The sequence below is a fragment of the Schistocerca serialis genome, chromosome 1, assembly GCF_023864345.2.
Source record: "Schistocerca serialis cubense isolate TAMUIC-IGC-003099 chromosome 1, iqSchSeri2.2, whole genome shotgun sequence".
Classification (NCBI taxonomy): Eukaryota; Metazoa; Arthropoda; class Insecta; order Orthoptera; family Acrididae; genus Schistocerca; species Schistocerca serialis.
This window is the reverse complement of record NC_064638.1, coordinates 311125701-311153503: the sequence shown is the minus strand read 5'-3', so window position 1 is coordinate 311153503 and position 27803 is coordinate 311125701. Positions and strand designations below refer to the sequence as shown.

Sequence of the window (27803 nt, the reverse complement as noted above, 5' to 3'; positions counted from 1 at the left end):
ATGAAAATAAAAAATTAACTGTTTTTGTAGTGAACCATCAAAAAAAAAAAAAGTCATTTCCATATAGTGAAAACGTCTTTGTAATTATGAAATATTCATACAAAGAAATATGAATAATATAAAAATGTATAAGTACAGTTTCCAGATCAAGAAACATGATTGTGACAGAGTCTATATGTTGGGTGCAGCTGTTTCGCATATCTACATCACAATTTTGTAAATGTCTCTTTGGCAACACCTCTTCATAGACCTATAGACAGCTATTGTTTTTACCTACGGCTGTTCACATTTCAGAGTTGAAAGCTGTCAAAAATGCTTCCAGATGTCAGGGATTTCCTGAAGTTGACTCAATTGTAGAAGTGTCTTAGTAGTAAATAATACATGTGTTATAACTTCAGCAGGCATGACACAGCATTTTTTTCACTTTTGTAAGTGTTGATGACACCATATCTCATGAATTACATGCTGTGCATTGAAATACAGAAGTTGTTTAAGTACATTCAGTGGCATGTGTGGATATCATCTGCAAAATATGTTGCAAATAGAGTTAAAAACAAAGATGTAATAAATTTAAACATCATGCATGATTTGGCAGTTTTTTGTGCATCTCTGAACTTTGTGTGGCTCCATGATATAAGTTTGTAGGTGTATTTAGTGGAATAGTTGGATACTGTCTACAAAATTTATTGGAAATAGAGTTAGTAGAACAGGAGTGATAAATTTAAATGTCACACATCATGCATCTTATTGTTTGATATCATGTCTCCTGAACTATGACGTTAGGTGGTTCTTACCCCCACAACAACTGTTGTCCAGCAGTAAGGGATATGTTTACCAAGTTTGGTTGAAATCACTTCAGTGGTTTATGTCTGTACATACATATCTATGTACATATGTACGTATGTTACCCCTGACAGTTGGTTGTACTAAGTCACAGTTAATCTTACACTTCTGTGCACTTCAATAAGAGGGAATGAGTTGATGAGTAGGAAGCGATCACTGCACCACCATTCTCAGACTTGTCATACTCACAGAACTTCAGCAGGATAGAAGGAAGCCTTTATACCACTTATCTAATGTGGTGCCTTGATCTCTAATATATGCAACCCACAACAATATACTTGTACTCACTCCATTTATGATCTCTAACAGTTGTGTCAGTTTCTCAGTGCTTAATCTTAAGTATGAAATAACTGAACTTTCTATGAAAACTGGAAAATACATTAACAAAATTCTAAAAAGCAATTGAAAATCACACTATGTGGAGTTTTGAGATAACGAATAGTACTGATAAAGATCATTCAGAGCTGTTTAGTTCCACTTATCATTGGTTCCTGATAACAACTTTCCCATCAAACATACAGGATACAGGACATAGTAACCTTCCCAATTACCATGCAGGTCACAGCAATCAAATGGTCACAACACATCAATACAAGCTGTTCACAACAAACAGAAGAAAAATACTGTATGAAGGAAATGAAAATTCAGAAAATATGGAACAAAGTAATAGAAAGAAACATACTAGACAAATATAATGTATGAAAAATGTTCCGCATTTCAATGCTTTTCATACAATAATTTGAAACCAGGTTTTCCTTGACATAAATTATAGGAAATCCAGATGCAAATTACTTAATGTTATAACTTCAAGTTGAACAAATATATTTCAAGGAAGATGCAATACATGAAAGTCACAGATCAAGTAAACAGAGTAAGACGTGTGTAAACTTTAACAGTCAAATCATAACTGATCCGAGTCTAGCGGCCGTTGGCTCACTGGCCTCTTAGGTGGCGCTGCTGCTGCATGGCTGGCAGACAGCGCCGCATGTAGAGGACGCACGTAACTGCGCGGTGGCATTTTGAAAGATCAGCGAGTCACAATACTTGAAGTTTATTGTCATAAATATCCTGATTTTTTTGGGCATTTGTGTGTGACAGTGGCCCAATGTTGGATTGTGTGGGAATGTGTGGGATTACCTAAAAGCTGTCAATCACCAAGGTGCTGGTCAACTTTGACAGAGGAGGAACACCAATAGTTCTGAAGCACATTGTACCCTTTCACATCAGCGGCCACCATTTGAGAATGGGTAATGGACTCCCTCCAACATTGTGTGTCATCCCACATCACTGATCGGAGACTAGCACCAGCTGGACTATGGAATTATAATCTCATTCATAGGCTTCTGTTAACATCAGTACAGAAACAGCTGTGTGTGGTTTGGTGTGTTGATAAGGCAGCAAGCTGATGAATAGTGTTGCATTGTGTTCAGCACAGTTCTGCACTACCCTGGATGAACATTGTTGGTGAGTATTACTTTGACTGAGGAAGAGGTTCCATTCTTCAATGTTTTGGAAAGAGAGTTGTCTTACTACTAATGTCATGAGGTGATACACTGTTGGCTGTGTCTTCAGGTCACAGCTGTTAGGATGCCACAATGGTACATTATGGATATCCTGCATCATCATGTGTTACATCTCATGCAAAAATATCATGGTGCCATTTTTCAACAGAACAATGCTCATCCTCACATGGCATGTGTCTGTATGAAGTGTCTGTGTGACATTGAGGTACTCCTGTAGCCAGCAAGATCCCCAGCAGTAACCATAAACAGAATGTGAAGGACCAGTGAAACAGTTGTGGACTGCTTGCTTCAGGAGAGGATACAACAGCTTTATGACACCATTGCCAAACAAATCAGTGCATGGAACAAGCCAGATGCAGTGCAATGCCATACTGATAAGTAGAATCATAGTACAAATTCTGTTCTGTAATCACTGAAATAACTCTCTCAATCTGTGAAGTTTCATTTTCTTTTTTTCTCCCATTCTGGGTGGCTTTGGCAGGCAGTGTATTACAATATGGCACAAGAGTTTTATTTGAATATTCCGTTCCACTATTGTCAACAGTGCATTATTACAAACTTGTGCTACAGTTGGACAGCAGGAATAGTCCATTCATTTGAATAAATGTTAGAGGTGATCTACCTCATATAGTGTGGGCTTTATGATCCTGTTTTATGTTACTTTCCCTAATTTTGAGTACAGCCACAACCTGCCTTTAAAGTATGCTTTTCTACACACATCAGTGTATTTCTGTAAAGTTTTTCATGCATACTTTAATATTGAACCATTTCAGATAGGCCATTGCTCCCATTCATTCCTACTGAATGTTGCAGTACTAGGAATCCACCACACAGGATAATGTATATTTGGCTTTTCCAACCCATGTGCAGAGAAACTATATCATGGGGCACAAAGCTATGGAGTGTATTGTAATTTTTCTCTAGCCAGAGATCTCTATTGTATATGTTTATAATAAGATACATTTTACTTTTGACCTAAGTTGTAATAATTTATAATCATAACATTTTTGTTCTCCTTTTTATTTGAGTGGATCTAATAAATGCCAGTATCCAGGTATTTTTAGTGTCTTGAGGAATGCTGATTGTGTAGCTCAGATAATGATTCAAAAGGCAAGGTGCATAGCATCCATTAGTTGTTAAATTAGTACGAAAATTTTATTAGACATAATCTTTACAAAGTATGTGAAACTAAGACAATACATTAAAAATGTGAGTGCATACTGCTGAATAGGGGACTTACAGCAAACACAAAGTGAGGTAGCATAATGGTTATCACACTGGATTTGCATTTGGGAGAATGACAGTTCATCACATTTGACCATACAGATTTAGGTTTCTGCGATTTCTGTGAATTGTTCCAGACAAATACTAGGATGATTCATTTGAAAGTGCACAACCTATTACCTTCGCATCCCCTCTAATGATCTCAATGTTGATGAGACAGTAAACCCTAATTTTCCTCCCTACCTTGTCATACACTGATGTTATGGGTGTCTTGCAACCTTAAAATGGCTATGTTCAATATGTGAACTTTTTTCTGACACTGTCAGTTTTTACCCCTCTTACTTTTAATCTGTGCTTCATAATTAATGATTTTAGGAGAAGTTATTTCAATAAACATGTTTAAAAACAATTGAAGAACTTTTTTTCCAGCATCAGTCTTCTGATTGGCATGATGCAAGCAGCTGGTGCTTCTTCTCCTGTGCCAGTCTCTTCATTTCAGAGTACACACACAACCAACATCCTTGATCATTTGTTGGGTGTACTCAAATTTCTGTATACCCATACAATTTTTGCCCTCTGTGATTCCTTCTAGTTCCATGGAAGTTATTTCCTGATATCTTTTCTGTGCATGTGTTGGCTATTTTTGATATGTGTATTTTTAATGGAGTATGTATCCACAACAAAGAATCAGTAATAAAGTAAGAAACAATCTTCCATCAGGAATAAATGGAAAGAAAGTAAGCTCAGTGTTGATTATGGAATGTAAATTAGTCATGGAAAACTCTGTGGATAAAAACTAAGTAATTTGTTGACTGTTTGGTTGCTCAGGGATTGCACGTAAAAGTACTCTCTTGCCACTCATTAAGTGCAACAAGTGTCCTCCGTCAAGGATTTTTTCTCCATTTTCTGCTATGTGTTTCTTTTTCTTTTCAAAAGCATAGTACGAGTAAAATACAGTAGCTATTACCATATTGGGAATATGGAAACTGAAAAATGAAACCATTCCATTCTGCAAAAAATATTGAAAGTGATACATATCAAACTGAATTATTACCACAGCCACATGGTTTTCTCTTGATCAGTCTCTAATGCAGTTGAAACAACAGACACCTGAGAATTGGTGAACATTTGTTTGTGACATCTTTCTTGCCTAACTTGCTCCACCTCATACAACAGCCCACACTGCACTGTTTGCTGTCACCATACAACAGCATTACTCAGTCTCTTTGTAGAAGTAATGGTCATTCTTCATGTTCTGCTGTCCCTGTCAACACACATCATTATAGTGAATATCACACTGTGTGTGGATGATATCATAAAAATCCTCCTTGAAACTCATTTTCTGCTGATACGGGGTCTCACATTGGATACAAGACTGATAATAACAGTAAGGAAATTAGATTTTACATTAAATCTGTTTCATTCTGTGTAAAATGCAATGGCAAACTGAAAATCGTGTAAATATCTTAGACTTTAAAACTGTACTAGTTAACAACTGTTTTAATGACACAAAGAAATGGTGTGAGAGGATGAAGTACCGAAAATATGTAAATGTACTGTCTAAAAATAATTAAAAGAAACAAAAAGTAAGGTGAAAGGATAACAATTAGAAAGAAGTTAAAAAAGGTGAACTAGTAACAAACAACACAAAGTTGACACCAGTGCAGACAGAAGTAAGTTACAATAAACATGACAAGCAATGTACAGTGATTATTTACATTCTTTCCTTTCATCTAGTCTCATTAATTTTTTGCTTTATATGCTATTAATCACATGCCTATTTTTGCAGATTACATTGTATCTGTCACATTTTGTTCTCAAATATGTGAACTTCTTAGGTACGAAACAAGATAAATTATTTTATTTTATGAATATTTTACAGGAATCTGCCGTTTTTGAGAGGGATTTTACTGTTAGACGATTCTCCCGCACACAGCTGTACATGCCAGGACGAATTCTCCATATTACTCACAGAAAGAAAACAAAAACTGAAAGGTAACACTGAAAGAGGAATATTTTGGTTTTAGTATTAGAATAGAAAATTAAGAAATTGGACTTCGTTATTGATTCAGTGATCAACTGTAAAGTGGATTTGAAGCAGTTCTCCACTCCTGTCACTTTTCAGTTATTCTTTTCATTTCAGCACACTGCAGTATCCTACAGGATTTAAAATTTGCCTTGTTTATTCATGTCTCAGCTTGCTGCAGAACTCCTTCCCCTCCATCATCCCTTCAACTACAGTTTTCAGTTAAAGCTCAAGCCATAATATTTGCCCCCAACCATTTTATGTTTATAAATAATTATATTCATTATCATGTAAAATACAGGAAAGCAGGCACTCATCTATAGCTTAAATGTGTGAGGCTGCAGGTGTGAGTGTTTGGGTGTCTGTGCAGTTGTGTGTGTTAGAAAAGATTGCTGTATGGTGTGGCAGGTGGCAGTTGATGCTAAATAATGAAAAGTGTGAGGTGATCCACAAGAGTTCCAAAAGAAATCCATTGGAATTCAATTACTCGATAAAGAGTACAATTCTCAAGGCTGTCAATTTAACTAAGTACCTGGGTGCTAAAATTACAAACTTCAGTTGGAAAGACCACATAGATAATATTGTGGGGAAGGCGAGCCAAAGGTTGCGTTTCATTGGCAGGACACTTAGAAGATGCAATAAGTCCACTAAAGAGACAGCTTACACTACACTCGTTCGTCCTCTGTTAGAATATTGCTGCGCGGTGTGAGATCCTTGCCAGGTGGGACTGATGGAGGACATCGAAAGGGTGCAAAAAAAGGGCAGCTTGTTCTGTATTATCACGTAATAGGGGAGAGAGTGTGGCAGATATGATACGTGAGTTGGGACGGAAGTCATTAAAGCAAAGACGTTTTTCGTTGCGGCGAGATCTATTTACGAAATTTCAATCACCAACTTTCTCTTCCAAATGCGAAAATATTTTGTTGAGCCCAACCTACATAGGTAGGAATGATCATCAAAATAAAATAAGAGAAATCAGAGCTCAAACAGAAAGGTTTAGGTGTTCATTTTTCTCGCGCACTGTTTGGGAGTGGAATGGTAGAGAGATAGTATGATTGTGGTTGGATGAACCCTCTGCCAAGCACTTAAATGTGAATTGCAGAGTAATCATGTAGATGTAGATGTAGAATGTGAATGTGTGTACTGTTGCTAGTGTAAGTATGAGAGCTCAAAAGCTAGTGTAAATGTTGTATTCTGGTGAGTGTTTCTATTTGCCACACATCGGTCAGCTATAGGTAAGTGCTTGCCTTTTCATTATTTTATGTATTATTCATCTACATCTACATCATACACCACAAGCCACCTAATGGTGTGTGGTGGAGGGTACTTTTGGTACCACTATCTGATCCCTCCAACCCTGTTCGACTCGCAAATAGTGCATGGGAAGAATGATTGTTGGTAAGCCTCTGTACTGGCTCTAATTTCTCGAATTTTCTCCTTGTGATCAATATGCAAGATGTATGTGGGGTGGAAGTAATATGTTGTCTGACTCCTCCTGAAAAGTGCTCTCCTGCAATTTCAATATCAAATCTCACCATGATTCACGACGCCTCTCTTGTAACGTCTGCCAGTGGAGTTTGTTTAGCATCTCTGTAACGCTCTCTCACCAGCTAAACGATCCTGTGATGAAACACGCCACTCTTCATTAGATCTTCTCTTTCTCTCCTCTATCAGTCCTACCTGATAGGTATTCCAGATAGATGAGTTACATTTCCTTAAGATTCTTCCGATGAATCTCAGTCTGGTATCTGCTTTTCTCACTACCTGTTTTATAAGGTCAGTCCACTTAAGGTTGCTCTGGACAGTTACGCCTAGATATTTTATGGAAGACGCTGCCTCCAGCTGTTTGTCATCAATAGTGTAGCTGTACAGTTTGGATTTCTTTTAATATGTATGCGCAGTATGTTACATTTATTTACATACAGGGTCAACTCCAGAGTTTGCACCATTCATCAATTCTCTGTAAGTCATTCTGCAAATTCTTACTATCTTCTGGTGTTGCTGTTTGGTATAAACAACTGCATCAACTGTAAATAGCCTTAAAGAGCATCCAACACTTTCTACTAGATCATTTATATATATTGTGAACAGCAACAGTCTTATCACACTTCCCTGTGGTACTCCAGATATTACCTTTATGTTTGTTGATTCAGTTCCATTAACAACGTGTTGAGTTCTGTCTGCAAGAAAGTCTTGAATCCAATTGCAGGTCTGCTCCAATGCCCCATAAGCTTGTAATTTTTTCATTAAATGGCCATGTGGGGTGGTGTCAAATGCCTTACTGAAATCAAGGAACATGGCATCAACCTGAGCACCGTTGTCCACTGTGCTGTGGATCTCATGGAGGAACAGAGTGAACTGAATTTCACAGGACCTCTGTTTGCAGAATCCATGTTGATTTTTAAAGAGACGTTCATTTTCCAAGAACATCATAATTCTTGAGCATAAAACATGTTCCATAATTCTACAACAAATTGACGTCAACGATATAGGTCTATAATTGTGTGGATCTGTCTTACGGCCTTTCTTAAAAATGGGAATGACCTGTGCTTTTTTCCAGTCATTAGGTGCCTCCTGTTGCTCAAATGATCTATGATAAATTACTACAGAAATTTCTGGTGTTTGTTATATATGCATTATTAGGCTCTTTCTACCTCATTGATTCACTGCAAGGTGTCTTCATTCTCTATTCAGTCAATCTGTTTGATCTTGAACAGACTCCTGAAGTAACACATTTCAAAGGCTTCTAATTATTTACTTTATTTCTTTCCCATTGTTATGTACTACTTCATACAAAGCTGTACTCCAAACATAACTTTTCATGAATCTTTTCTGGTCACAGGATTCATGTTTTTGGATTTTACCAGTTGCTTCTGTTTATAATTAGCCCTTTTATCTTCAGCAATCATTGCTACTACATCTTTCCTGCATCTTCCTTATTTATATGTTCAACATCATAGGTAGCAGAATTTACCTACATCTTCAAAATATTTTTCTCCAAGTCTAACATTTAGCCATCCAGAATGTCCAGCCACTATGTTCATGATTACATTAGTTTTCCTTTTTATTTGTGTATATACTACAGCCATCAGTCAGCACATATTCCATTTCATCAAGCATCTGATTGCATTCATGTTGTTTTTCCCTCCCCCTGACCACTGCTAAGTCATCAGTGAACCATATCATGACTGATTTTTTTGTCTGTTAACAGAAAACTTCCACACTGAGACAGCCTTTTACTTCCCTCATTGCCTGTACACTACACACAAATTATCAATAGTGATAATGAGCAATCTTACCTGACAGTTTTCCTATCTGGTCTCTTGTATCAATTCTTTACTGCTCTTACTACCAGTCTGCTTTATCAAGAAAATGGAATCTCTTCTACCCCTGTAATAACCTAAGAATGAAAAACATTTTATCTCATTGCACATTATCAATAGTTTCTCCAAATATACAAATATAAAGTATGTTTCCTTATTTTTCCAATAAATATGCCCACTGTTATTTGTCGCAATGTTAAAATAGCTTCTCATACGTCCCTACTTTTCCTAAAACTAAATTAACCTCCTTCTAACTTCTGGCAGTTTTCAGCGACAAGAGGAAGCAAAGTGGTGCGGGTGCGCAAGACTCACATGTTCCCTTCATGATTGGCCTTACTTGGAGGTGCTTTGCAGATCTTCTTTTCAGGATAGTTGGCTGCGATGATCTGTCCAACTTTTTCTCTGAAGATATGATGCTGTTTGGAGGAATTTTCTCTACTTTTAAAATGATTGCATACACTCAAAATACTTTTAAATCAATCCTACTATACTTCACTTCCACAAACAGATCACCACATAATAGTTCGCACATAAATGAATCATATTTCGTAACCACAATGGCTCACGGTCCATCAGAAACTGTTAAGTACTTTTACAATAAATACAGTTCCAAAAATCTCTCAAGGTTCTCGCAAGTCCACCATCCGCAACTCTAGAGAGTAAGTAAGTGAGTAAGTAAATAAAAGTATGTAAAAATTGTCTTTCTTTTCTTTTACGTAATTCAACTGTTCATAATAATGACTGACATAGCAGCATCACAGAGCAAGGCACGCTTGCTCCAGTTGTTGATCATGTAACTTCTGTGATGAGTGAGGCAACCACTTGCCCATGCCGTTTGACCGTCACTGTTGCTGTATTCTCCCGATACCTGTCCATCCTGCACACACAGTTTTTGTTTCCTAAACCCTGTACATTATAATGCAAAAGTGATGGATCATTCTCATGAGGACTGAAGTCTGATTGAGACACAAATGAAACACACACACACTTGTATCTGGTGTTGCACTGGTGGAAGGATTTATTGTCCTAAAAAAAACATCACTTTTGTCCTGCTGATGTATTGTTTTACTGACCTGGCATTTTGTGGTTTTTTCCCCAAGTATTCATTATTTTTGTCCTTGACAGGGATAGCCTCTGCAGCACAACACTGCACATTCAGTTTGTTGTTCACTACTTCTTGAATCTGTGTTATAACTAAGTCCTTCCCTAGTCTCTTGAGATGTAAGCCATGGGATGTGTGGAATCTTCTTCCTATGCAGCTTATGACCACAAATGTAACATTTTTGAGTTTCATGCATATATTTAGGATCTGTTTACTGACTGGATCTGGTTATTTGCTCTTCTTTATTTATGCATGACCAGATTGGCAAGTCATGTTGGTTGTGAACAGAGAAGACAATCATGTTTAAGCTTCTCAGCTCATGTGGTCTTCTTTTGGGTGAGACCACTAGGTCTTTAATTTCGTTTTTTTTTTGCTACATCATTTGTTCCCACTAAGAACATGAAAAAAGTTGTTATTTGTTGTTGCTGTTTTCATGTCATGGCCCATGGAAGTCACTGCCTGAAATTACAATCTGTACACGTTTTTGATAGAATTTCATCAATCACAATATTTTGTCTGTTTGTACCACTTGGTTTAAAGTGAATAATATTAGTTTTTTTTCTATCTTTACATTTAGGTTCTCTCTTTCAATGTGAGCTCTTGCCTTTTCAGTAAATTCGTGTATCTCTTCAACTAGGCTGGGCTCACTGCCAGCATAGCAGACACCTAATGTATTGTCTGCATAATAGTGATCAATTGGTTATTGTCAAGAGAACTTGGGAAATCATTTACATAGCATATGAATAGGACTGGACCTAAAATGGAGCCTTGAGGAACACCAAAATGTATATTTCTTATACTTGATCTCCTCTCCAGTATTGCTCCATTGGAGTACATAATCTCCATGCACTGCTGTCTACCCTTTAAATATGTTTCTAGCAATTGTATGAGTTTTCCAGTGATACCACTCTTTGCAATTTTTGATAAGAGCATGTCATGATGAACTCTATCAAAAGCCCTTGAGAGGTCCAGGAATACTCCTACTGCTTGGGATTTTTCATTTCTTTTTTCAAGTACAAGATGAACAAATTGTACTGCTACTGATGTGGTACTTCGACCTCTTCTGAAACCGTGCTGGAAATCACGTGATAGCTCAGCATTGCACCTGGTTTCACTATGCTAGTTATTTTGTGATTGCTTGTAGACTGAAATTCAGCTGCTATCTTCTGTCCTTGACTATCTGCAAATAGGTTTATTTTATATGTTTTTGGTAGTTGATGAAAACTATTTTCAGGCCTTCTGGTGCTTGGGTGTTGCATGGTGGTACTGTTTGTTTTGTCTTTTTTGTCCATATTAGTTGATTATCCATCTTGAGGAACACTTAATTTTGATTCATTGTCGGCAACTACATTCACAGTTGAATTGCTTTTTTTGTGTGGTTGAAAGCGACTCTGTCATTCCTTGTTTCTGATGACCTTTTTCTTCCCATGTGGTTTGATGCAGCTTGTTGGGATATCACAGTCTACTTTTACCATTTACATAATTTTATAGTTCTTGCATGCTGTTTTTGTAAGTGACTTTAGTCTAATTTTTGCTAGCAGGCGCAATGCTTTGTGGAACTTGTTGAGTATTTGGCTCACTTTTTCCAAGCTGAAAATTTGAGATAGCACTTTCAGGATGCTTATTATAAACTGTAAGCTGGACGCACTTTCCTTTAACTTTATGATTTCGTCTTTACAATTTCCACATGCCTTCTTTTTAATGGCAAAATTAACTCATTTCTGTGGAGAAACATGTTGAACTTTCATGTTGGCTGCCATGTTACAATGATGAGCGTATGAACTTATATAAAAGAAAGATACAGGTGGGGTAGAAAGTACCAGTGGGGCTATGAGGCTGGCACAGGGGCAGAAGGATGGACCTGAATGTCTACAGGAGAAAATTCTCTGAAAGTGGGCTTTGGAAGGTTGGCTAGTTATTATCTTCCCTACATGCTCACATTCCTATTAGAACCTTTTCTTTTCATTGAGTTGTGATCTATGAGGGTTGGTCAAAAAGTATATGGTTTTTATTTATAGAACCAATCTTTATTGAGATACAATGAAAAGGACAGTTGCTACTAGCCATACTGAGCTGCAGATAGGCACAACAAAAAGACTGTCAGAAAGTGAGCTTTCGGCCAACAAGGCCCTCATCAGAAATAGACAACCTAATACTGCTGCCACTGCTGGAAGCATCGCTGAAAAGCCTCTTTTGATATGGTGTGGAGCTCTCCACCAGATTCTGTATAATGTCTTCCCTGTTCTGATCTAGTCCTTTTCAGAATCTTTTTCAGCTTAGGCAAAAGCCAAGAGTCACTCAGGGTTAGGTCAGAGGAATAGGGAGACTGCCAAATTACAGCCTTGTTGTGCTTGGTTAAAAAAAAAAAAAAAAAAAAAAAAAAAAAAACTCTGAATTAATTGAAAGTGATGAATGGGTCCACTATTGTGGTGAAGGTGCTGACTGCCCACTGCCCACAAGCCCAACTATTTGTGACTCACAGCTTCATGAAGATGATGTGTAGTACTCCTTATTGACATTCATACCTTCTGAGGCATACTCATGATGGACCACTTCCTTGGAGTAAAACAAAGGTCTGCGTGACTTTCACATTGATGCAGACCCACCTCACTTTTTTGGGACTCAGGGATGGTGGATGCTTCCATTATGATGACTGCAACTTTCTTTATGGGTCATACCCACAAGTCCAGGCCTCATCATCAGTAATCACTGGTTAAGAAAGTTAGGATTGCTGTACACAGTATCCAGCATGTCCTGTGGAATCTCCAAATGAAGTTGCTTCTGCCCAGTTGTTAGCAGATTTGCTGAGATCCAAATGTTCTATTAAGATGGAATAAATGGATCCAGTACTAATTTTAACATCCTCTGCAAGTTCTCTGATCATGGATTGTCTATCTTGCATCACCAGGGTCCTTACATGCTCAGTAACTACCTCATTTGCAGATGTTGAGCACCTACCTGCACATGCTTCAGTCTTCACTGATGAGTGGCCACCTTTGAAGCAGTAGTACCATTCCTATATCTGTGTGGCACCCATTGCTTTGTCCCCAGACACTTGTTGAATCTTGTGAAGTCTTTCAATTTGAGAATTGGCATGCATAAAACAAAATTTGATTCAATAATGTTGTTCCTGTTTTTCTGTCATTTTACCCACAATAAAAAATCCGATGACTACCACTTATGCATGGTCACTTGTCAGTGGCTAGCCAGTGACTGGTTATTTCCTCAGTCTTGAAATAGATTAGGCATGCACACTATGCATGCCTACAGACATACAGAGTGTGTGCACACTAATTACATTGTTGGTTTCAACAATAAAAATAAGGTCAGTACTTTATGAACAGCCCTTGTACAAGTGGTAGGCATGAAGTTTTAACTACCAAACTGTTGTTGTTGTTGTGGTCTTCAGTCCTGAGACTGGTTTGATGCAGCTCTCCATGCTACTCTATCCTGTGCAAGCTTTTTCATCTCCCAGTACCCACCGCAACCCACATCCCTCTGAATCTGCTTAGTGTATTCATCTCTTGGTCTCCCTCTACGATTTTTACCCTCCACGCTGCCCTCCAATACTAAATTGGTGATCCCTTGATGCCTCAGAACATGTCCTACCAACCGATCCCTTCTTCTGGTCAAGTTGTGCCACAAACTTCTCTTCTCCCCAATCCTATTCAATACTTCCTCATTAGTTATGTGATCTACCCATCTAATCTTCAGCATTCTTCTGTAGCACCACATTTCGAAAGCTTCTATTCTCTTCTTGTCCAAACTATTTATCGTCCATGTTTCACTTCCATACATGGCTACACTCCATACGAATACTTTCAGAAATGACTTCCTGACACTTAAATCAATACTGGATGTTAACAAATTTCTCTTCTTCAGAAACGCTTTCCTTGCCATTGCCAGTCTACATTTTATATCCTCTCTACTTCGACCATCATCAGTTATTTTGCTCCCCAAATAGCAAAACTCCTTTACTACTTTAAGTGCCTCATTTCCTAATCTAATTCCCTCAGCATCACCCGACTTAATTAGACTACATTCCATTATCCTTGTTTTGCTTTTGTTGATCTTCATCTTATATCCTCCTTTCAAGACACTGTCCATTCCATTCAACTGCTCTTCCAAGTCCTTTGCTGTCTCTGACAGAATTACAATGTCATCGGCGAACCTCAAAGTTTTTATTTCTTCTCCATGAATTTTAATACCTACTCCGAATTTTTCTTTTGTTTCCTTTACTGCTTGCTCAATATACAGATTGAACAACATTGGGGAGAGGCTACAACCCTGTCTTACTCCCTTCCCAACCACTGCTTCCCTTTCATGTCCCTCGACTCTTATAACTGCCATCTGGTTTCTGTACAAATTGTAAATAGCCTTTCGCTCCCTGTATTTTACCCCTGCCACCTTTAGAATTTGAAAGAGAGTATTCCAGTCAACATTGTCAAAAGCTTTCTCTAAGTCTACAAATGCTAGAAACGTAGGTTTGCCTTTCCTTAATCTTTCTTCTAAGATAAGTCGTAAGGTCAGTATTGCCTCACGTGTTCCAGTGTTTCTACGGAATCCAAACTGATCTTCCCCGAGGTTGGCTTCTACTAGTTTTTCCATTCGTCTGTAAAGAATTCGTGTTAGTATTTTGCAGCTGTGACTTATTAAGCTGATAGTTCGGTAATTTTCACATCTGTCAACACCTGCTTTCTTTGGGATTGGAATTATTATATTCTTCTTGAAGTCTGAGGGTATTTCGCCTGTTTCATACATCTTGCTCACCAGATGGTAGAGTTTTGTCAGGACTGGCTCTCCCACGGCCGTCAGTAGTTCCAATGGAATATTGTCTACTCCGGGGGCCTTGTTTCGACTCAGGTCTTTCAGTGCTCTGTCAAACTCTTCACGCAGTATCGTATCTCCCATTTCATCTTCATCTACATCCTCTTCCATTTCCATAATATTGTCCTCAAGTACATCGCCCTTGTATAGACCCTCTATATACTCCTTCCACCTTTCTGCTTTCCCTTCTTTGCTTAGAACTGGGTTTCCATCTGAGCTCTTGATATTCATACAAGTCGTTCTCTTATCTCCAAAGGTCTCTTTAATTTTCCTGTAGGCGGTATCTATCTTACCCCTAGTGAGATAGGCCTCTACATCCTTACATTTGTCCTCTAGCCATCCCTGCTTAGCCATTTTGCACTTCCTGCTGATCTCATTTTTGAGACGTTTGTATTCCTTTTTGCCTGTTTCACTTACTGCATTTTTATATTTTCTCCTTTCATCAATTAAATTCAATATTTCTTCTGTTACCCAAGGATTTCTACTAGCCCTCGTCTTTTTACCTACTTGATCCTCTGCTGCCTTCACTACTTCATCCCTCAAAGCTACCCATTCTTCTTCTACTGTATTTATATCCCCCATTCCTGTCAATTGCTCCCTTATGCTCTCCCTGAATCTCTGTACAACCTCTGGTTCTTTTAGTTTATCCAGGTCCCATCTCCTTAAATTCCCACCTTTTTGCAGTTTCTTCAGTTTTAATCTACAGGTCATAACCAATAGATTGTGGTCAGAGTCCACATCTGCCCCTGGAAATGTCTTACAATTTAAAACCTGGTTCCTAAATCTCTGTCTTACCATTATATAATCTATCTGATACCTTTTAGTATCTCCAGGGTTCTTCCAGGTATACAACCTTCTTTCATGATTCTTAAACCAAGTGTTAGTTATGATTATGTTGTGCTCTGTGCAAAATTCTACCAGGCGGCTTCCTCTTTCATTTCTGTCCCCCAATCCATATTCACCTACTATGTTTCCTTCTCTCCCTTTTCCTACACTCGAATTCCAGTCACCCATGACTATTAAATTTTCGTCTCCCTTCACAATCTGGATAATTTCTTTTATTTCATCATACATTTCTTCAATTTCTTCGTCATCTGCAGAGCTAGTTGGCATATAAACTTGTACTACTGTAGTAGGTGTGGGCTTCGTATCTATCTTGGCCACAATAATGCGTTCACTATGCTGTTTGTAGTAGCTTACCCGCATTCCTATTTTCCTATTCATTATTAAACCTACTCCTGCATTACCCCTATTTGATTTTGTGTTTATAACCCTGTAGTCACCTGACCAGAAGTCTTGTTCCTCCTGCCACCGAACTTCACTAATTCCCACTATATCTAACTTCAACCTATCCATTTCCCTTTTTAAATTTTCTAACCTACCTGCCCGATTAACGGATCTGACATTCCACGCTCCGATCCGTAGAACGCCAGTTTTCTTTCTCCTGATAATGACATCCTCTTGAGTAGTCCCCGCCCGGAGATCCGAATGGGGGACTATTTTACCTCCGGAATATTTTACCCAAGAGGACGCCATCATCATGTAATCATACAGTAAAGCTGCATGCCCTCGGGAAAAATTACGGCTGTAGTTTCCCCTTGCTTTCAGCCGTTCGCAGTACCAGCACAGCAAGGCCGTTTTGGTTATTGTTACAAGGCCAGATCGGTCAATCATCCAGACTGTTGCCCTTGCAACTACTGAAAAGGCTGCTGCCCCTCTTCAGGAACCACACGTTTGTCTGGCCTCTCAACAGATACCCCTCCGTTGTGGTTGCACCTACGGTACGGCTATCTGTATTGCTGAGGCACGCAAGCCTCCCCACCAACGGCAAGGTCCATGGTTCATGGGGGGGAACTACCAAACTATCATCTCAAAAACAAGAAACTGCAGTCATGAGACTTGGTGATGGTTCATCTGCCAATGTGGACTTTCTTTTTCTCTCCAAATGATCAGCGGCTTGGCAGAGGCCTTGGTTAGCTGTTGTTGTGGTCTTCAGTCCGGAGACTGGTTTGATGCAGCTCTCCATGCTACTCTATCCTGTGCAAGTTTCTTCATCGCCCAATACCTACTGCAACCTACATCCTTCTGAATCTGCTTAGTGTATTCATTTGTTGTTCTACAATTTTTACCCTCCACATTTCAAAAGCTTCTATTCTCTTCTTGTCCAGACTTGGTTAGCTAACGTGTCTCAACTGTCACATCTTGAAAATCATGCCTTTGTCATTCTGGAAATGCCTGCCATACAATGCTTTTTCTTCATCTAAGGAAAGATGAAGAGACCACTGGGAGCTATTTCTAGAGAATACAGGAGAGATGCAGAGGGGATGCAGGGAAAAAAAATCAATGATGGTTGTGTATTTGCCTTTTTTGGTGACAATGCTTGCTTTTCTTTTTTGTTCCCAGGGTCATAGTGATGTGATTGGATGGCTAAAGACATCATCTGCATTGGCCTGACAGCTGCAATATTTCTGCTGATGATTTAATTCTGCAAGATCTTCAAAAGGGTGTGAACAGTCATGGGACCCAGCAGGCAGACCCTTTGTCATGATCTAAATGCTGTGCGAGATGTAAACTGATGTACAACTGATTTTCCCTTCCTCAACTCTCACCTCACTTGTAAACAATTAGGCTTCAAGTACCAGGGCCTCCACTTCTCTTGTATATCCTGGCTCATCATAGAGAGATGGTCTACCACTTTGTTCTTCATCATTAAAACTTGTATGACCACACTCAACATGTCTGGGCCAGCTAACCACAGTGTGATATTATGGTTCATCAATGCCTGACATTTCCACCAACTCAGCAAGATTTGCTGCAGTGTTGATATCTTTCAAATGCAGAAAACAAATTACCACACATCACTTCACTTTACCTTTGGGTTGTATCAATTTGCTTTGGCTCCTCTATTGGCGACATGTATTTCACTGCGTCCACCTGCTTAGCTGGGTGGTAACGTGCTTTCCTCCCATCCAGCGACCCCGGGTTCGATTCCCAGCTGGGTTGGGGATTCCCTCCAGTTGTTGACTGGGTGTTGTGTTGTCCTCATCATCATTTCATCCTCATCACTGGCATGCAAGTCGCCCAATGTGGCGTCGACTGAAATAAGACTTGCACTCAGCAGTTGAACTTCCTTGGATGGGGCTCTAGCCAACAATGCAATATGATCATTTCATTTCATTTCACTGTGTACTGTGACTGCAGACAGACATGTACCAGCAACAAACAAAAAATTAGTTATTTAACTTTGTTTTTTGAGATGATCATTCAATCTTTTGACTACCACAGTATCTTCATACAGATTTTTATATTCAATCCAGCTTTTGAATCAACAAGCAAGACTATTCATAATTTTAAGAAAGAAATCGAATGTACATTGGGATATTATTAACAATATTCTGAAAAGAACTTATTTTTGTAAAGTTAGGAACAAATCATAAGCCAAATAATGTGAGTAAATTTTACTTTTCAACTTCCAAGGACACGAAGTAACGAAAAGTATGTTAAGCATATGATAATATAAACTGCGTACAGTAGTGGAAAATCCATATCTGTATGAGGATATACATAGGATGTCTCTGTGAAATGATGTGTTGTACACAAGAAATGGGGATTTTGACATTCAGGTCATTGGCAACAAAGTGGGAGGGGCTCAATCTCATGTGCTATGAATCATCATAGAAACAGGAATTGATATTGAATTTTGGCTAGTTTCTCATTCTTTAGTCAAAACTCTGTCTTGTGCTGTCTGCGTGGGCTGTAGTTACCCCATCCCCGTCTCCCTCCCCCTCTCCCCTCCTACCCTGTAGCATTATCACCAAAAGCTCCATCTTCCATCTGCAACCCCCAAGTTGCTCTCTGTCTAATTTCCCCTCTTCTTATCTTTTAACTAAATGCAGGTCTGTCAGTCCATAATCCTACCAAAGCTCTGTTCCACTATTCATACTGAAGGAAACTTACGTATTTTAAAATTATCTGTTACAATGGAATGAAAATGGAAAGAAATATCAGGAGTCTTCAGGAAACTGATGGCAGCAGTGTCAATACTGAAAGAAGGAAAAAAGAAAAAAATCAGTAATTATCAATAGAGATGTGGAAATCACTGTCAGGCATCATTCAAACTGCAGTGGGTAGAACACAAACAAGTGTTTCCTATCCAAAGGTCTAATATCTATCTAATGTAATGAAAACAAAACCGTACAATGAAAACACATTTATTAGTCAAAGCGAAGGTCACTGTTGTTCAATAAATATACTTTATCAATTTATGAAATTCAATAAATGCAGATGACTTCATTTCGAGTTAGCCAAGAAAAAAAGGGAATTAGAATATAACAGGATGTAGTAAGTGGAAGATATCACACTGTAAACATCAAGTCAAGATAGGTGCCTTTTATGCTTGGGCATTGACAAATACATCAGTAAAATATAGACGGACCTGTTTACGGCTCAAGTGCCACAAGTGGCCACTTGTGAGAGAGGCACCAGAGGTGCTCATAGTGCACAATGTCTACACAGGGCACATCATAATTATTAGCAAAAACAACTCATTTCCACTCTCACCAGATTTTGGTTTATTTTTTATAGGTCTTACAAGAGGCCAAGGAGCAGCAAGGAATGTATGAGGAAAGGCGGGCAAAGGGGATGGAGGGGGGGGGGGGGGGGAGGGAGGGGGGGAGGTGAAATGACGTGTCACTTGTGTCGAAAAATGGAGGAAGAGCCACCAAATAATATGTCACTTGTGTGGAAAAATGTTCTCAAACTGGCCCAGAATAAAGGTGATAAAGGTCAACAATGCAGGAAAAGATAGATTGGTACTTACATAAAGAAAACATGTTACACTGCAGACAGGACGTACACTTAATTCCTACATGAAGTTTCCATTGTTTGGTGATAAAGGTAACATGAAATTTTATATTGGGCTGGCACACAGTAATGGGAGGTAGTCCTCATGGAATGAAGCTCATTACGCAACTGATTGAACCTGCCAGAACATCTCCAATTATTCAGGTTTCCTTAATTCAGAAGAGAAAGGAGGCTCATCATCAGGACTAAACTAAATAGATGAAATTCCCTTTTCTTATACTGTCTTTCACATCAGGTGTGCTTATCATCAAATTATAACAGATGAAGTAGCAAAACTGATTCTTAGCAAAACAATGCCTATCTGCTCAATCATCTAGACTACATTCAGCTTGTTCTATCTTAGGTTACATCTACATCTACACACACACATACACACACACACACACACACACACACACACACACACACACACCACAAGCCACCATTTGGTGCATAGCAAAGGGTACCTCATACCACTATTAGTTATTCTCTTTCCTCTTCCCCTCACTAATGGTCCACCTTCTTAGCTGGGTGGTAATGTGCTTGCCTCCCATCCACTGGGCCCGGGTTCGATTCCCATCTGGGTCGGAGATTTCCTCCGCTCGTGGACTGGGTGTTGTGTTGTCCTCATCATCCTTCCATCCTCATCATCAGGCGCAAGTTGCCCAGTGTGGCACCAAATGAAATAAGACTTGCACTTGGTGGCTGAACCCAAATGGGACATCCCAGCCAGCAATGCCATATGATCATTTCATTTCCTCTCACTAGCAAAGCGAGGGAAAAATGACTGTCTGTATGTTTCCATGTGACCCATACTTCCTCTTTCCTTTCTTTATGGTACTTGCATGAACTACACATTGTTGGCAGTAGAAGCATTCTGCAATGAGCTGTAAATGCCCATTTTCTAAAATTTTTCAATAGTGTTTCCCAAAAAGAATGCTGTGATCACTCCAGGGATTCCCATTTGAGTTCACAGAGCATATCTGTAATACCTGCCTACTGCTAAGAAATCTAGCAGCCCACCTCTGATTTAATTCGATGTCTTCCTTTAATTCAAGCTGGTGGGAATTCCAAACACTAACACAATACTCAAGAATGGGTCGCACTTGTGTTTGAATGCAGTCTTTCTTATAGATGAGTTACAATCCTTAGAGCTTTCCTAATAAACTAAAGTTGATGATTCACTTTCCTTACTAATGGGTGAATGTGCTCATTCCATTTCATATTGCTTTGCAACTTTATGCTTTGATATTTAATCAACATTGCTGTGTCAAGCAGCTCAGCACTAATACTGTATTCGAATGTTACTGGATTGTTTTCTCTACTCATCTGCATTACCTTACATTTTTCTACATTTAGAGTAAGCTGCCACTCATCACACAAAATAGAAATTCTGAATAATTTACCCTACTTTCACCTTCCTTACCGTACAGCATCATTAGCAAATAGTTGCATGATTAGAGATTAGATTAGATGTACTTTTCATTCTAATTGATCCATAGTGAGGAGATCTTCCAGCATGCAGAATATGTCAGAAGAACATGAATAAACAATAAATATTTACAATGAAAACCAAAAATGCTAGTGTACCTTCTACAGATCGCAGGATCCTATCCAACAAATCATTTGTGTATGTAGAGAGCAAGAGCAGTCCTATCACACTTCCCTGGCACACTATAGATGAAACCCGTGTCTCTGATGAACACTCACAAGCTGGGCACTATTGCTTAAAATGTCTTTAAACACTCACATATCTGAGCACCTCTTTTCTATGCTCAGATCTCGATTAACAGTCTGCAGTCGGAAACTATGTCAAATGCTGGCTGGAAATCTAGGAACACAGAATCTGCATGTTGCCCTTCATTCACCTTGTGCAAGAAAAGGGAAAGCTGAGTTCCGCATGTGTGATGCTTTCTAAATCTGTTATGATTTGTAGGCAGAAGCTTTTTATCTCAAGAAAATTTATTATATTCAAACTTAGAATATGCACAAGAATTCTCCAGGAAACCAGTGATAAGGATAGTAGTCTGTAATTTTACAGGTCCATTCTTTTAATTGTTTTACATACAGGAATCACTTGCAATTTTATACAGTCGCCAAAAAGAAAGATTCACAGTATATGCAAGCTAAGTAATGGGCCAATGCCAAAGAGTACTCTCTGTAGCAATCCATTTGCTTCTTCAGAGCATGATTTAAAATCAGATTAAACTCTGCCTGCCATGCGGGGTAGCTGCGTAGTCTGAGACTAGACACAGTTCATGTGGCTCCCCCTGTCGAAGATTCGAGTCCACCCTCGGGAATGGGTGGGTGTGTTGTCCTCAGCATAAGTTAGTTAATGTTAGATTAAGTAGTGTGTAAGCTTAGGGACTGATGACCTCAGCAGTTTGGTCCCACAAGACTTTACCACAAATTTCCAAAAAAACTTTGCCTCCTTGTGTATTGTACATCATACTGGATTCTCCTAGTCTTTTTGATGGGTTTATTAATTTTACTAACTTTATTAATGAAGCATGATTTAAAATCAGATTAATCTTTGCCTCATTGTGCATTGTACTGGAACTAACTGATGTCCATTCATTGTCTGAATAAGAGGTAAACAGCTGTTTATGTACTCTTTCAAACATAAAAACTAACATTTGTAACATCATCACTATGATGATTTCATGATCACTAATCTCTGTCTCTATACTGACACTGTCAGTAAGGTCAGGCCTGTTTAAAGCCACCTCCAACTAATCCTGCATGGTTAGAACACTTCTACGTTACTGGACAAAAACTTTTTTTGGATGATTATGCAGTTGTTATGTGGCATCAGAATTGGGTGACTGGTAAAAATGTCCAATGATTATGTTGAGTCCACTTAGGCTAGTTAGTTGCATCCAGATAACTTTGAAGTCATACTCACATTTAACTTTGATACAAATAATATTTATATCAATTGCAGTGAACACTCCCCTCCTTTGACATCCAGTCTGTCTTTTCAATATACATTCCATACCTCATTAAATATTTTGGAGTTATCTGCTTTGGGTTTCTTGCAACTCTTAGTTCTGAGTATTATTTTTGCAAAACAACTTCCCTGGAGGGCAATAAATTCAGGGATTTTGTTATGAGTGCCTCAGCAATTTACTGTTAAAAACTTTACATTCGAAATGTCTTTACTTTGTACCTAATCTGATTTTGCTCTTTGCTTATCAAGTTGTGAGTATTCATCAAAGGACCTCAGACTGTAGCCTAGCCTAAAAGCCCCATATACACTCCAGAAGTACTCTAGGTGCTTCCTCCGTGTAGTGCAACTGTGGTCTATCAAGGGGAATCCTAAAATATTCTGTGTATAGGTACTAGGTACATAAATTCTGTCAAAACTGAACATTCACTGTTTCATTTTTACAATATGCATTCTCAAAATTCTATGTCAGTCAACTGTAATTGTATAATCGCACATTAGCTGCACCAACACAAACAAAAATGGCTCTAGAATGTGTGGACCCAATCAGCTGATGATTTCATTTCAGTTATGCACTTACATACTACAGTAACAAAATACAATGGTGATTATGAAATCTGCAAAGAGAGTGCATGTACTCTCAACCCAGTACAATTAAAAACCATTGTTTGTTAATGCACACAGATGTTCTATGGCCCTCTATAATAGGTACAAAGTTCTAGCAGATCCTGCAGAATTCTGTAATTATGCTGAATAAATTCTGAATCATATCCCATCATTACTTCAATAAACATTGAAAAACTTTGAGTACACCAAACTAACTCAAATATAGACTATTCAATTGGTAATTTTCAGATCTGAATCCTCTTACCCTTACAATCTGAGACAACAATTTCAATTTGACTTAGCTTTTCCTATTTTTCATGTAACACACTTTTGAACCACTGACTGTTTTAACATAATATCTGAGGGCTTTTTAAAAATTATTTTCCAAATATTTCATAGTATTGTTTGAAAATAATTTATCTCACATAGAATAGTAAGTTATTAGTCATTTTCACATTATTATTTTCTGTATGTAGGAAAAATGGGACAGGTGGTCCTGACTATGAGATGCGCTGGGCCATAGCTGAGGAATTCACAGAATTCCGGATTATGCCACGGATGCTCCTGGATCATCTTCCTGAAAATGTGTATGACATTCTTGGCAGAATTATTCGTGATCAACAGAATGTCAGGCCACAGAAACCATATGTTTCTATTCTTTAATGAAATTGTGCATTTGATACAGAGAAGAATCAGTCCTATGTGTCATTCATTGTGCTCCTGTGATATCAAGTGTTAGTAGACCTCAGAAAATTAACATATTAGTAAAGACCCATTGAGTCTCTACACTGCTCTGTGATGAAGAAGTGACAACTAGCATCATACTGTATTACCATTTTCATCCAGATGCTTAGCTGTGTTTTGTGAGAAACTTTTCAACCACCCATCATCATATCATTGTTGAAGAATACTATGACAAAGGCATATGCCACTATTCATTTGTTTAGCTTTAGTTGTAAAAATTCTCAAGTATTTAACAATGTGACAAAGTATTTCACTTATTGAAGGACATCATCTAAGCATCATGAGCTGCACTTGAAATGTTTATTTGCCAAACTGGTATTCAGGTGCGTAACCCATTCTCAGTGGAATCTGCTACAGAAGAACAAATTACTGTATGTACATCAATTTCTACAACATGACAGATGTAAATATAATAGCAGAAATGTATGACTAGTTACATCATGTATCTCTATAGGAATGACATGCATGTCAGTTAATGTATTAGGCTATGAAATCCATCCTATCACATACTACATAGGTTGTCGTGTATGTTACTGCTGTCAGATCTTTGGCAGCGGCAATCCTTAGTCACATCTGTCATAACTGTCATAGAGGGTAAACATGGAACTGACAGGTCAAAAAGTCTATGTTACCCATCTTTTTTTATTTTTAAGATCATATTTATATACATATGTGACATGCATTCATATATGTAAAATACAATCTCTAGACAGTTGGATTATGAAAGTAGAAAATACAAAAAGTATAAAATTGCAAAATAATCCAACATATCACGCTGTATGACACCGATGTCAGACTTGATCCAGAACAGTCACTGCCTAAGATTTGACAGCAGTAACATACTTGACAACCTGTGTGCTGTGTGATACAATGGATTTTATATCCTATTATATCAACTGACATGTATGACATTCATATAGAGATACATACTGTAAGTAGACTTATGTTTCTGCTGTTATATATACCTTTGTCATGTTGTAGATACTGATATACATACGGTTGTTTGTTTCTCTGGATCAGATGCCACTGATGATGTGTTATATACCCGAAACACCTTTGGCAAATAAACATTTCGAGTGCAGCTAATCATGTTTAGATGATGTCCTTTAATAAATATCTTGAAACTGTGGAGCGCCAAGTGATCGAGATTTTTAAAGTATTTCACTTTATTTTATAATTCCATTTCATTTTGCTGTGTATGATTGTTCCCTGAATGAGACTGATTACCATAACAGTGTAAAACTGTTTTAAAACAGAGATTTCAAGTGTTTTCTTGTGTAAAATCTCTACAAACTAAGAGACTGTAACTGACTCCTTGTCCTTCATAAATACAAGTGCATAAACTTTATATATATTTTTTGTGAATACCTATAGCTTATAAAAAGGTTCATATCAGTTATTCACCATATTCTATTTTATTTTCAACTCTTGTATAATCTCTCAGATAAGCTTATCAGTAAGACAGATTGCTGTACTTATAAAAAAAAAATGAACTGTTATATGTGTGTTATGTTTATTTTTTACACTACTAGAAATTGTATGAGATCTACAGACTGGAAGAAAATCACTGTGATTGTCTTGTATAAGCCAAAATCCAGAAAGTTTTATGAATGTTCAAGGAAAATGTCTCTTTGTCATGAATGAGTAACAGGGAATGAGTGGAGTGTGAGAGTTCATAGAGTATTCTACCTAAATTCATCCTACTTTCTTGCTGAAACAAAAACTAGAGAAGCACAGGCAATACCGCTGGTTAAATGCCAGTTACTGTGGACATGTAGTTTAAAGAAAAGAAAGCCTTACAACAAAAATTGCAATAATAAACCAGTTGAACAGGTAAATATGTATATAAAAGATTTGCTTCCATAACTATCATCTGTAAAAAAATATGTTTAAAGAGTCTTTCATGACAGTATTCTTACAATTAACATTTACTGGTTTTTGAAGGTGAAAGAATTAATAATGTTTTGTGAGGCCATAAAAGATAACCAAAAGCTAACTGAACATTTGCATTGCACAAGCCAGAACTAAAAGCATTGTAGAGGGCAGCAGTCTATACAACTGTACAAGAAGATAATCTAGTTGACATCCATGTTCAGATTTCTCAATGTTTCTGTAACACACAGGAGTCAAATGTGTGACCATTCATGTAGCCCTTCTTTATACACATTTAACATCCCATGTTAGTCCTATAGGGCACGGGTCCCACACATTTGAGCAGTTTTCTAGGATGGGTCACACAAGTGTGTTTTAAGCAATCTATTTTGTGGGCTGACTGCATTTTCCCAGTATACTGTTGCATTGCCATGATTGGTAGTAATTCACAGAAGCACTATGAAACAAGCAATCCACCAGCAAAAACAGGTGGTAGCATCATTTTTATTGGTGATGTTGACCACAGGAAAAATTTCAAGCCAATGGGTGAGTTGACTGATGGCAGTTAGACAATAGGTGTGCCCTTCAGATGATGTTAATGGTCCAACAATTTGTATATGAATGTGTTCATATTGTTGGCTACATGGAACAAAAGTGCAAAGAGGGTCTATCTTATCTCTTATTTTTAAGTTTCTCAAAAAATAAAAATTCAGCAAACATCACAGATTGCTTCTGTGAAAATGTCTGCATAACATATTCTCCTAACTCTGAGAGCAAATAAGAGACAGAACTAGAATTACTCATGAAATGAATTATAACAGAAGCTTTGTAGTTTCTCACTTGTGTTCTTCATTTTAGGTTTTAGGAGGTCTCTTTTGTAATACCACTACTATTTTTTGGTACTACTGAATAAAATGATGACACTCCCACAGCCGTTGCGAACGGCCCTTAGTTGACCAAACACCATTACATCAGATGCACCAAGAACTGCTGTTATGAAACCAGCAGCTATCACACTGGCATGCCAGATGAGGAGGCAGAACTGTAATAACAACAATGCAGCAGGAAGACAGAATCACTACTGCACAGAGGCCTGATTGCTTCACACTTGCCTCACAGGCTTTGTTGAGGTTATGTTATGGGAAGGATTGCTTTGGCAAAACAGCTATGTGCAAAGTCAGTATAAACACTCTTCATTTCGAGACAGTTGTATGCAGTCTGTGAGGAGAGGTCGATGCTGGTGTATGAGGTGACATAAGTTTTACAAGCAGTTACCAGCCTTCCAGCTGACGTGGCACCTCTGGACCTGCTTCTGTCTGCTGCCAGCCTTCTGCCCTGGAAGGCACCCATTCAAGACTACAGCAGTGCAGACATGTAACTGCCTTCCCCTGTGCAGGCTTACTTTTGTGGTCTGCCTTCACTCACAATGGTGAACATCACTACTGAAGGCTGTCTTCCTCCACAGGGTTCAATACAGTATTACGCATCTTCCAGTGCATCCTGCTCTGAACTGCTGAGCAGCAAGCAGACAGTGCACACATGCCACAGAATACATCAGAGTCGGCAGCTCTGTTAAGCCATTGGTGTCGCCACAAGTTACCAAAGACAAAGCTTGTTTAATCAGCGCCATCACAATCACTGTCTGTAGCTGGTTCATTAATAAAATGTCTGGTTATTAATAATGTTTTTTGTGAAAAACCAGTGGTTAATATTCTACAACATCTCATCACCTCACCACAATCTGGCTGCTGTAGAGATCATCAACTGCAGGCCTCTAAATTTTGGTGATAGAAGTGGGTGCTGCGGCATCAGCCACCATCAATACAATTATCTGCAGCTGGATCCAGGACGTCATATTCAGTTACAGCCACAGCTAAAGGTATTGAGAAGCACAGTGAAGTTAGTGGACTAATTGCTGTCATCT

General features: G+C 38.3%; 1 protein-coding gene across 2 annotated transcripts in view; it reads left to right on the top strand.

Annotated features, from left to right (window-relative positions):
* LOC126469582 (diacylglycerol lipase-beta-like) overlaps window positions 1–25845 on the top strand; it is an 817808-nt gene extending 791963 nt beyond the window's left edge. For both annotated transcript variants that reach the window (XM_050096710.1, XM_050096701.1), the window contains 2 exons: window positions 5473–5585; window positions 23740–25845. In XM_050096710.1, the coding sequence (XP_049952667.1) occupies window positions 5473–5585; window positions 23740–23926 (300 nt within the window). In that variant the 3' untranslated portion in view covers window positions 23927–25845. The remainder of the gene's footprint in view (window positions 1–5472; window positions 5586–23739) is intronic.
* Window positions 25846–27803: the final 1958 nt, after the last annotated feature.